The sequence below is a fragment of the Primulina tabacum genome, chromosome 16 (genome assembly GCF_025594145.1).
Source record: "Primulina tabacum isolate GXHZ01 chromosome 16, ASM2559414v2, whole genome shotgun sequence".
In the NCBI taxonomy this organism is placed as follows: domain Eukaryota; kingdom Viridiplantae; phylum Streptophyta; class Magnoliopsida; order Lamiales; family Gesneriaceae; genus Primulina; species Primulina tabacum.
In genome coordinates this window covers 22,020,779-22,033,597 of record NC_134565.1, presented here as the reverse complement: position 1 = coordinate 22,033,597, position 12,819 = coordinate 22,020,779, and the positions used below count along the sequence as shown (strand labels likewise).

Sequence of the window (12,819 nt, the reverse complement as noted above, 5' to 3'; positions counted from 1 at the left end):
AAATAATAATAAACGAACAAAATATAAAAGTATATATTATATTTAAATAAAGAAAAAAATGGATACGCTGATGATGAATATACATGATTTTCAATGATAGAATTAAATTTAAAATACAAATGGAACAAAAAAGAGACAATAAAAAGAGAATATGAACTCATTCGTAGTAAAAATATTCCTAATAAAAATCTCAAATATATTATTGTGTTACAATAGTATATTATGAATATAAAAAACATTTAGTATGTTAAAATATATCAGTGACATCAAAATAATATTGAAACCAGTGAGATTAATATTTATTTTGTGGGGTTATATGAATAAAGAGAAAAAAATCATTTATTAAAGTTCTAATATGGGTATATTTATATCTAAAATTAATTAAAAAGCATGACAATTGACAAAGAAGCTTTTTGGTCACTGACTAAGGAACAAAGAGATCTGAAAGAAGCAAACAATATTTGGAAGATGAACAAAACGCCAAGATTTCTAAGTATACTGAAATATGCGTAAACCCAATTCTCACAATAAAGTCACCTCCCGGCATTTCTTTGACGTATGGATAATACAATTCAGATTAATGTAATACAACATATAGTTTTCTTGATTGTTCATCAGCTTCCACTTCCTCAGCTCAAACATAAATACAACACCGTATTTGTTCGTAGTTTATGTACAAAATGGGGACCAAGTAAAGCGATCGTATCAATCAACTAGAATCGTGATAACGGCCACCAACTTCAACTTCAGTACGAGTAGTCAGGGCAGGCCTCATGGTAACAAGAGCGGATTCATTCGCTCCGGCTTTCAAAGCAGCTCTTCCAGCTTCCAAGAACCTTTTTACTGCATCCTCAGCGTACTGATTAGCTTCACCCACAGTCATGCTCCTCCCAATATCAGGATAGGAATTCAGTATGTGGTCACCATTGAGCTGCGATGCAAGTTGAATCATTTCGATTTGGAATTCAGAGAGTTTTACATCTTCCTTTGGTCCAAATGGCCTTAAACTCACCTTGACTTCTGCGAGTTTTTCTGAAGGCAAAAATTTCAGAAATCGTTAGTTTCATAATCATGCAAGTTCCATACTTGAAAACAAAGCAACACGGATGCAACTTAAAACACAAAACACCACTATAATCAAGTCAAAGAAAAAACTCAAACTACAGGTTAATTGTCACGGATGGTAGTCATGTAATTATAGTGATCATTAGTTTAAAATGGACAATATGACATTGAAAGGTTTCACTTCACTACAACGAAGAAGACTACTACGTAGTATTCTTAACCCTGAAGATAAAGTCCATGGTCAGACCATCAACAAGCTAACAACAAGAAAGAAGTATTTTTATCTACACAAGCTCCAGAAGAAGCCAACAAATAATATAATCCATTCTCGTTGTTTTGTGTCTGGCCAAAAAAGCACTTTCTACTCTCATTTAAAATAGTTAGAAAGAAGCTCAAATGTCCCGTGCATTATAAGTTGTATTTTCATCCACAGGTGCAAAGCATTTAAAATCCAGAGGCATCCTATTTTATAACTGCTATTGCTCGCTTCTAATTATATTAGTTGCATGTTTCCAAAAGAAAAATAAAAATTTGGCCACAAGGATTCATCAACTTCGAGTTCAGAGGGCGCCCTCCCGATTCTTTATTCACCTTTTTAGTCACATGGTTTTACCTCCTCAGTCATTCAATTCCATCAAAAGATCATGCAATTAAAAAGTTCAACCATAGAAGATTTCTCCAAAAAAGAACATTCATTTTCTGCTTTGTGTGGCAATGTGATAAAACAATATTTTTCCATAACAGGTTTATACCAGTAGTACTTCATATCCAACTGAACAAACTTCAGAAGCATTTGGCTCGGCGTACAAGTTTCAACTACTTGTAACCAATGTTCTAAATTGCGGCCTAGGCGCTAGGCGAGGACCTACCGCACCGATAAGGTTCTAACGCGCCTAGGCGCACCTGGGCTGGCCTAGGCGGGCCTGGACACCCTTAAATAGGCTTGATTTGTTTTGAAAAAATTGTTTGGAGCTTTAATGTTTTAAAGCCCGATTAAAAAATTAAAGGCTGAAAAGAGGTTGTCCTAAATCTAACGCAGCACCAAAGAAATCGAGAAGCCCAGATGGGAAATATTTACATCTCCCGTCTTGTGGAGCAAAAGCGATGTCTTTGTTCTACCTCTTTTTTCTTTCAGTTTCTTGCATTTCTTGATATATCTGCCTTTTGTAATGACTTGAATCTTTATTTTGAATGAATTATAAATTAAGAGATAATTAAATAGTTGTTAATTAAGTATTATTAAGGAATTGATAATTCGGGATCAAGCTGTTGGAATCCATCGGATTTAAAATGGACAATCTGATCTACTTCAGATTACATTATCCCGAGAAATCCATATAGACAAATGAGATTCTGACACGTGGCAGATAAGATTGATTCGGATTTTCTGAACTAGTCCGGATGAATGGAAGCTGAATTCTTTTGTTTCCTACACCGCATTCTTCAGTGAGAGTTCTAGCCATATACATTGGTTTTCTAACCAGTTTCTAGGGCACTTGGGTGTCGGGAAGTTTCGGAGCTAGTGTCGACTCGAGGAGGGATCGGTGAACTGAGATCGAGGCATCATCAGCGGGCTGACAACGGACGCAGGTATAATCCTAAAGCCTTAAATAGTGATTTAAGACTAATTAGGGAGAACTTTGTAGCATGTTTGGTAATTCAGGATCTGGTTTGATAGTGATTTCATTATGTTGGTATTGTCTAAGTTCAGAGCTTTCTGTCAGATTGTTTTAGTAAGGTACGTGATGTATTGACTCAGATATCCAAGCGTAATATACACACTTATATGTTACATTTTTATCTGTTGCATGATACATATTTTACTGATTTGGCATATTATGCATGACATATCATGTTGAGCCTGATATCTTTTGAGATATACATCGTTTGTTGGGGCCGCTCAGCCCTATTCTGTATTGTGGACGATGTGACATCGAGAGCTACAGTGTCCGACGGGACCCGCGTGCTCTGATGACCTGGACATTGTAGGTCCACGTCTTGATGATGAGTGTAGGAGCCAAAACATGCCTAGGGCAGATCAGAGACTACACACTCAGGCGCCTCTAGACTGAGCATGAGATTTGTTGGAGCATTTCATGATCGCAATCTTGATTTTGATGTTAACAAAACTTGTTACTGTGTTTCTAACATATTTACTCAAGTGTGAAGTTGCAAACACAATAAGTAAACTGAAATGGAATTCAGCCAAACTGAATTTCTGGCGAGCTTCGGTGTTTGGAAGATATCTCTCAGCTGGATGATCCAAATGACAATCCGCCAACTGAACTGATCAGAAAACTCAATTTGGAACAAGTTGTATTTCACGTCAGTTGGACAAAATTGGATCTTATCTAGGTCAAACTGATCATAACTGATCATAACTGATCGTAACTGATCGCACGAAGACAGCAATCAGTTGGGTTTGAGCAGCTGCGGTATTTTGGTCATATCTCTCAGCTCGGTTATCGAAATAAAGCGATTCAGTATGCGTTCGAAAGATAAGACGATGATCTACAAATCATCTTCAGAAGTCAAAGTCTGAATCAGAGCTTACGATGCTGATAAATGACGATGAAGCTACTGGTTCTGCACAAACTGAAATCAGCCTAGCTGATTTCAGCACACCAGCTGAAACTGAACCAACTGAACCAGCTGCTGACCAACTGAAACTGAACCAGTTGAACTGAACCATACCAGCTGAAACTGAACCAAACCAGCTGAACTGAACCGAACCAGCAGCTGACCAACTGAACTGAACTGAACCAGCTGCCGACCAGTTGAACTGAACGACCAGTTGAGTTGACCAGAGTTGACCAGTCGGGAAAATGTCCAGCAAGGAGAATTTGACCGTGGCAATTGCAGAAACAGTACAGAAACTTTCCAAACAGTCATATTCTTGTATCTAACGTATATATCATTGTTGGAGCCTATAAATACAACATCTTGAAGATCAAACAAGAGCTTTTGAAAAGGATTCAAAGCATGGGCAGTTAGCATGAAGAAATCAGCTAGTTGAGAGCACAAGCCCTTGTGTGAGGGGACACATTTGAGATGTACACTGTAAAGGATAAATTCCTCACATACAATCACTCACACATATACAAGAGAGTTGAACTTCAAATATTAGTTGAGTGAGTCTTTACACAAAGACGTAAAACATTGTGTTTGTAGTCTTTGCATATGAGACATTAAACAATATGCTGATTGTGAGGTGCTGCCTACAATCTTAAGTGCTAGGAGTTCAGTTAAGCAATAGCGTAAGTCCTAGCTGAATGAGTTTGTACAAAGAATTGTATAAATCAAAGTCTTCTAGTGAATCCTTACCAAGGGGAAGAAGGGGTGACATAGGAACATTTGAAGTCTCCGAACATCAATAAAATTGCATTTACTTATCATTTTCATAGTTTTAAAGATGCATTGTTGAAGCATTTTATGTGTTCTTCAAATACCAAAATATTGGATACCAAGTGTTTAATAAAATGCTTTAACCAAAAATATTTTTACTCATTCAACTTGCATATATTTTAAATGCTTTACAAAATGTTTAATCGGTTTCTACGAAGGATTATTTCGAGTGTCTTCCGCTTGGTTTGAAAATCAAACTCGATTTAATTCATCGGTGTTCAATATTTCAAGAACCAAGCTATTGTAACTCAACGATGATCCCCCCAATCGATTCTAACAAGATTCTTGACTTGATCCTTGATATCCGAGCATATTGCATTTCGCATGCATCATATCAGTTTGTCTACTCGTACATTCTCGTATTGGGTGATTGTCGCTCACGTCCTTATTTTCATCTTGGACACCCCATTCCACGGGGCAGATCGTAGGTTGGACGGTTCAGACGGCCAGGGCAGTGGCTAGAGTGGTCCAGTGGAGGTTTTATGTGGTTTATCGTTTTCTCGTTCAGAATTATGTTTTCAACATGGTTGTATTAATGTTTAAGATTGTTGTTATTGTAAAATGATTAAGTATTTGGTTTCCGCTGTTTAATTGTTGTTATTAAGTTTAATGTTGCATGTTTATTAGTTTGTTTAGTAGTGGCTCGGGTAAGGCCGCTACACCTTTGCTCCCTCAAGTACATGAAACAGAATTGAAGATTTTTTTGCAAATATAACTGATTCTGATACCATTTTATTAAGCAACTTCCTCTGGTTTTATTGTTATCTCAGTCTTCTCATTTCAGGTGAGTGTGAAAGTCCTTGGTATTTGCAGAAAAGCATGTAAGTTATTAGCATTGGTATTTTCCTTCTCGTTTTTTCCCTTCTCGGCTAACTGCTAAGTTAAGTTTAAACATTAAATGATTCTATTCAATTCTTTAGCATTAGTATTTTCTTCCTCGTATTTTCCTTCCCCTGATGCTATCTTTGGCTAGGCTAAGTTTAAACCTTAACTTATTCTATTCAATTCTGAATTATTGTTTCTAAATTCCATCTCTGAGGTTACAACTGGTTGCTGTCAGTGGTAACTTGTGGGTTTTCTTGGCTATTGTTCCTGTGCGTATGTACTATGTAGGATCACATACTGATTCTCTATATGTGTTTCTCATATCCATCATCTAAAAAAATTTGGTGGATGTTGGGCAGTACTAATTATGCTTAATATATTATGGCTCTTAATGTATATGTTTATGCAAACAAAGATAGAGTTTTATAAAAACACAAATTATTATTCTAATATATTATGGCTCTTAAAGTATATGTTTATCCAAACAAAGATAGAGTTTTAGAAAAACACAAATTATTATTCTAATATATTATGGCTCATATCAAATGCATAAGGTTGGATTGTGGATGGTGGGGAAGAAAATTAAGTTGAACCAGGTTCAAGACTCACTTGGCAAATAGTTGATGAAGCAACTGGGACAGATGAAAATCCAACCCCGAAGAAGCTCTAGAGTTAGAGAACTTCATAAGGATGATTTTGAATTCGAAGAAGAAGAGGATGATCACAATGATGATATTGATTTTATGCCCAATGAAGAACAAGTTGTTGAAAATTTCGGAGAAGAAGAAGTGGAGTAAATTTGTGATATTCAATTAGTAGTGTAATCATTAAATTAAAGCTTCCTACATTTAAATGTGAAGTTTGGAAGAAATCTAAATTCTTTCTTATTTTATTGGGATGACAATAGATTAAGTAGGGAATATTTGAACGCATTTTAAATTTGATGTTATTGTATTGAAGTTCTAGTATGTAATTTATTATTGTTGGAACTTTTCAAGTTCGCAATCTTTATTTTTGATGTTAACAAAACTTGTTATTTCGTTTATAATAATTTACCTTAAGTGTGCAGAAGCTAGAATCAGTTACGAGGTGTCTGAATCGCAAACTAAAGACCCAACTGATCGCATAAACTGAATCAGACAAACTCATGTCATATGAGCAGTTCAGCTGATTGTCCAGCTGATAGGTGGTTCAGCAGGAGAACCTCAGAAGCCTGGCCAGCCGAAGGAGTGTTCAACTGATGAAGAGCCCAGCTGACCAGTTCAACTGAACAAGAGCGAAATCAGTTCAACTGACGAGTCAACTGATTTCGCTAGCCCAACTGAAGATCGGTTCAGTTGACTAGTTTGGAGCACCAATTAGAATCTTTCAGTTGTAGATCAAGACAAACTCATTTAAGTGGATTCCAGCTATACACAAAGGTACAAAGCAATTGTCCAGTCAAAGGACAATAATGAACGTTGCATCAGAGCATTAAAAACAAACGTTCCAGAAGGGCAGTCGTAAAGTCGAGACACAGAGTCCAAGGAACGAATTCAAGATGCAACGGATACAATAATTGAGTCTCACTGTACGATCAGTTTCCCCCCTATAAAGAGAAGATCAGTGGAGACGAAAAGTAGAGTGAACCATACAACACTAGAGAGAGTGTGGTAAAAAAAAAGGGCATGCATATCGCGTATCAGCTTACAAGGAAGCAACCGCCCAGTTGAGGGAACACTCCAAAGTTATATCAGCTTAGATTAGAAGCTCACTTCCCTTAGTGTGTGAGAACACCTTTCTCGTGTATTCATTGTTCAGTTCTCACACACGAACACACACCACCACCACTCAAATACAGTCTTGCACAAAGACGTTAAACTTGTATATGTAGTCTTTCTCACAGAGACGTTAAAGAAGTGTTGGCTGGAAGGTGCTGCTTTCAGCTAGGAGTTCAGTTAGGCAGTGGATAAGTCCTAAGCTGGGTGGATTTGTACCAGTAGTTGTATAAATCAAAGTCTTCTAGTGGATGCTACCCGAGGTGGTAGAAGGGGTGACGTAGGAGCAGTTGAAGTCTTCGAACATCCATAAACATATTTTGTGTATTATTTCTGTTTAACTGATTGTTTTTGTTCTTAACTGATTTGATCAGTTCAGCTGATATCAATTCAGTTCTATCTATAACTGAACTGATATAAGCCAGAACTGATCCCATGTAATTTTCAGTTATTCAGTTTACATAAGTTAAAACGTTTTCTAATATAACAGTTCTCTTCATGAAGGATTAATTCGAGTTTCTTCCGCTTGGTTTTAAACCAAACTCGATTTAATTCATCGGTGTTAACATTCTTAGAACACGAGCTAATGCAGCTCTTGGATAATATTTTGTTTGAAGCACCTCACGGTGCCCAGCAAGCGATCCTTCAATTATGTTGATAACGTAGAATACGATTAGTGGCGCCTAGTCCCCACCTCTCCGCCTAGGCGGTCTAGGAGCTGGTCTAGTTCCCGACTAGCGCCTAGCGAATTTTAGAACCTTGCTTGTAACACGAACAATCGACCGAGTTTTCAAATATTGTTAAAACAAAATGGTGTTTGCAAATGTATATTGATAACGTAATACATAGTAATATAATGTGCAACGGTATACAAAAAATGAAAGCACATTCATTGGATGACAAAATTTGAATAAAACGTTGTTTTTTAGGAACAATGCAACTATGTTTGAATAACTTATTATTGTGTAATTTGCATGGTTGTACATCAAGAATGTAATAATATAACATAGATCATACACAATCTGATATTCTTTGTTAAGTTACAATTAAGTTTAATTCAAGCTTAATCATTACAGTGAGAATTTTCAAATTCAAATTCATCATTTTGCATATTTAATAATAGATAAAAACTTAATTTTCCATGAGACAAATGACGCTTTAAATAAAGAATTTAAACTGTGCATGTAACAGTTGTCAGTATCGATTCCATCCGTAGACATCCCACAAACATAATCCCAAATCTAAAAATTTCTCACCCATGTTTAAAAATTAAAGCAATTAAGCAAACCCATTTCTAATTCTAGATAATAAAATACAGAAACTTTCAAATTTTTCATTCCAAACACAATTTTGAAAAATATATTAAAAGTTCTTTTCAAGAGTTTCTAATGATAAATAACAGAAAGTCCAAAGAAATGCCACCAAATGATTGCAGGTTGCCAAACAGGCAACATTCATTTAATATATCAAGTCATTCATATTTAGTCAATAAACCAAAGCTGCAATCATTTTTACCATGTGATAGTGCTAAACACACGTTCGCTCAACTGACTGCAGATTATACAAAAACATGCACACAAACAACAAATAAAATCACAAGGATATTTTGAAAGACGAAATACCTGGACAGTCGTCACGTGGAGAATCACGCATATAAAAGTAGTTCTCAAAGGTTCCAGCCCATGCATCCCTTTTAGTCAAGAAGTTTGACTTGAGATTAAAAAGCATTTTCACAGTAGCAGGTATGGAAGAGTGTTCATACTGTGAATCTGGGGTTGGGCCACTTGGTTCATGAATCACTGCCGGAAAGAATTATGACAGCAAATAATTATTGTGCTATAAAGTCGTGTAAAGAAGGGAAAGAGGACACTACTATAATTTTTTTTTATTAAAATAAGAATACTTCCTTGTATAATGCAGATCGAAAGTAACTTTTCACTTAACTGTGACTCTGAGGAAGTTTCTCCTCGAAACCTTGTACTCATCTATCCAACAACTATTAAAACAAGTATAAGTTGTCCATGTTGGGAAGACAGACAAGTAAAGAATCTGCTTTCAATTATGTCGTTATTAATAAAGGAGACGTGCTGTTTTCTTATCTAGGACAGAACCGTCGATCAAACGGTCATGGTGCAATATCTGAAGAGGCTAAGGATACTCTATGAGATAAAATGCAGATTCCACAATAAAATAACTTTCAACCGGAGCAGAGGAGGTGTTGGCTCAGTTCTCCAATTACTTTTATTATAGTATAAGAATTTCTTCTTCTCGAAGAAGACATGCAAATAAAATAGCAGACAAATGCATTGTTTTGATCCTGATAAACCCCTAGACAAAATGGCCTAATGTACTGTACTAGTATTGAAAATATCGAGGGTCAAGACAATACCCAAGTTAAGCTGTATCTACCTTGTTGTTAAGGTTGGATATCTCGGTCACGCTAAAAGGGGTGAAAAATATATTTTAATAATATATTACTTGATTACAGATGAAATGGTACAATTTTATATCACGCTTACACATACATTTACATTTTAGAATGAGTCCCACTTCCCAAAACGCTGGTCAAAAAGACATTATAGATCGACAAGAAAGATTTAAATAATAGTGGCATTTGAATGTAAGTAGAAAATCATGGTAGATAAGAATATATCAAAGTACTATCATGTTTCAGCTACAAGTTAATCACATCGAACTCTAAAAATCTGCATGAAACCAGACAAATAAAACAATTTTGCCAATCTCCCATTAGAAGTCACATCGGTAGCATTAGGTTAGGTTTTCAACTAGGTTCAACTCAAATGTTTTTAGTAGAGAATTGAGATTTGACAACATAATTTTGAAACGTCGTTTGGTTTAAAATTAGGAAAATTGCTGTGATACATCTAAAGTAGTATTATGATTGTCGGGAAGAAAATTATGACAAAAAAAAAACCAATGATGTGACAAATATATTTTAAATAGTTATTTCCAAAAATTAAAATGTCATAGAGGTTAAACATCTTGAAAAGATTAAACAAACTTACTTTCAGATAGTTCAAGTGGAGCAAGCAAAGCACAGGAATTATTTCTGATATCCAAATTTCTGGACATAATTACACTTTTATTCCCTAGGCTATATAGCACCAACCAAGTTGCCCAAGGGTTGCATCCAGCTGCGCCCTTGATAAGGCATGCTTGATGCACTGACTTGGTGACGCCAGGCACAGCCCTTGCAAAAGGCACACTTATGCACGTGACTTGCGCCTTATGCCCATATTAGGCCTAAATGAAATCCAGTTAAAAAAACAATATCTCAGGTCTAAAGAAGAACTCATGGACTAGCTTAACTAAATCTAACGCAATCATGCCAAGTCCAAAATCTTTAATAATTTTTCTTAACCTACAGTCCTGCACCACGCAAACCACTCTTCTTTCTTTATGCTTCAATAGCAAACGATACCAGCGACCTCTTCTTTAACAGTTTCCACTTTTTCTCTGTTTTCTTTGCAACAATCTAGATGATTGAAGTTTTAGTCTTTAGTCATGCCAAGTAGTTTGTAAAATATACTTATGCTGCTATATAATATTCTAGTAAAATCCAATTCATGTGAATACATTATAAACGTATGGTGCTTCTTACTTCGGTAAGACCCACCTTGCCCTGTGCCATGCACCTTAAATAACTACGGCAGAAACCTGAATTCCGAGGTTGCTTATACTTTAGCCACCATCACTTACATCTCTTCCTCACCTCAACTCAATAATTCTTGCACTTGCCCTTGCCCTTGCAACACAAAAACCATGCCTTCTGAATTTCTATTGCGGCATTCAAGTGCCTGATTCTTCTTATATTCAGTAACATTAGCCCAAATTTCAGGGAAACCATACAAGGAAACAACTATGGACAATCAGAAAATCTATACTCGCCACAAGCATTATGAAACAATTTGGATCAAGTCACAAGCACAAGATATCTACATAAATAAAACATGAAAACAGCATACCAGTGCCTTTGTCAATCCAGGGGGAAATCAACAATGTGGGCACACGCACGCCAAGCCTATCAAAGGCGAAATAATACGGGTCTGGGCCAATGATACCATCAGGGTTGGGCACTCCAGAAACAGGTGTGGGAACGTGATCGTAAAATCCACCATGTTCATCATACGTGATCAAAAGCGCCATCTCTTTCCATTGGGGACTCGACCTTAGTGTCTCGTATACTTCCTTAACGAACTTCTGCCCCAAGGCGACGTCGTGAGACGGATGATCGTCGTTTGCCGGACAGACCTCCACGTCAAAATATCTCTGCTCGATGACCACATAGTTGGGGAGCTTCCCCTTTTTCGCATGAAGTTTGAATTTTAAACTATAATCATGAAACTTAACTATATTTTTTAGCTTCCTGAGGCTAGAGTAGAACATAGTGGCCGGAATGTTCTGGTAATAAATCCCAAAACTGAGGTCATTTTCTTCCAATGAATCGAAGATGGTCTTCTGAGGGAAACCATTGACGAGGTCCTTCCTAACATTACTGGAGGCACCGTGGGAGGTGGCGGAATGGACGTACAACCTATTCGGCTGAGTCGATGCCGGTACCGACGCGAACCACCGGTCGAGAACGGCAAACTCGTTAGCTAACTGGGTGTAAACCGGTACGAGTTCCGGTTTGAACCCGCTCATGACGGTTTTGGACAACCCCACAACTCCCATACTCTCTGCCTGCTGCACAAACCCGTTCATAGGTGCCGGATTCTCCGACGAATCATTGCGCCCAAATATCTGTTCTCGTATGGCTTGGATAGAGTGCCCCGGATCGGAGTTGATGAAAACGGCGTCGTCGGTGACACATACAGGTCGCGAGTTCGGATCGGAAGCGTTGACCCGGTTGAACTCTGCGCCGGTTAAACCGTCTATATCAGGTCGGGTCTTCTTGAGCCAACCCAAGATATGGTCGAAAGAGCGGTTCTCCATGACCAGCACCACAAAGGTTTTGATGGTCCCTTCAATTTTGTGGGTTTCTTTCCTGGGAAAAGGGAAAGATAGAGAAACGGAGAGAGAAAGCAGCAAACAAAGGAAGATGGAAACCACTGAGAGGCTTCGCCTGAAACCCATTTTTCGGCGATGCATAGTTTCACCCGGAAGAAGGAAACTTGATAACCTTCCGAAGTGGGAATCCGCAGTCCCACTCAATAACACTTGACAGAATTATTCGACTCCCAAGGATAATATTCCCATCTGCGTTTGAGTTGGGAACTTCTTGTACGTTTCGTTTACGATTACGAAGACTGTGACCTCTTCCTTCTTTAACAGTGACATACATATCGAATTCTCACCCTTCAATTATATTTAAATATAACTATGACCCCTTTTGCTTTCGCTATTTCACTTTAAAGCCCCTGCCCTTTATTTATTGACATTTGTAGTCAACAGTTATGACTCGGGTTTGGGTTGATTTATTAAGATCGACTCACTCCTTTTAAATATAAACTCAGATTTGTGTTCGGTAATAACAAATCTATTACTCGATCAAATGAGCCAGGCTCGGGTTGAACACTCATGCTATCGGAAAACTATTGTCATCCCTATTTATTGATGGGCTACCGGTCTAACTAGCAAATTTAATTCAAAAATGCGTGAATTATAAGAATGGTCGAATCCAAAGAGAATGTGAGATTAAATCTTTCAAGGATAAACATAACAATCGAGATATCTGTAATTGATAAATCCAGTTTTATTGATTTATGTAGATCAAATATGCTATGATACCTCTCAACCGAGTTAA

At 37.2% G+C, this 12,819-nt stretch overlaps 1 protein-coding gene across 1 annotated transcript; it reads right to left on the bottom strand.

Moving 5' to 3' along the window:
• Positions 1-519: 519 nt before the first annotated feature.
• On the bottom strand, positions 520-12,325 carry LOC142528246 (non-specific phospholipase C1-like). Its single transcript, XM_075633282.1, has 3 exons — positions 11,039-12,325; positions 8,675-8,851; positions 520-1,032 (listed from the first exon to the last, which is right to left on the bottom strand). The coding sequence occupies exons 1-3, from the start codon at positions 12,162-12,164 to the stop codon at positions 710-712; spliced, it is 1,626 nt and encodes a 541-aa protein (XP_075489397.1). The 5' UTR covers positions 12,165-12,325; the 3' UTR covers positions 520-709.
• Positions 12,326-12,819: the final 494 nt, after the last annotated feature.

What these genes read in the sequence shown, in the direction of transcription:
- LOC142528246 (XM_075633282.1), bottom strand. Translation starts at nt 12,164, where the DNA reads ATGCATCGCCGAAAAATGGGTTTCAGGCGAAGCCTCTCAGTGGTTTCC. An exon ending in CTGGATTGACAAAGGCACTG is followed by an intron (nt 8,852 to 11,038) that starts GTATGCTGTTTT and finishes TCTTTCCGGCAG; the next exon opens with TGATTCATGAACCAAGTGGC. An exon ending in TCCACGTGACGACTGTCCAG is followed by an intron (nt 1,033 to 8,674) that starts GTATTTCGTCTT and finishes TTTTGCCTTCAG; the next exon opens with AAAAACTCGCAGAAGTCAAG.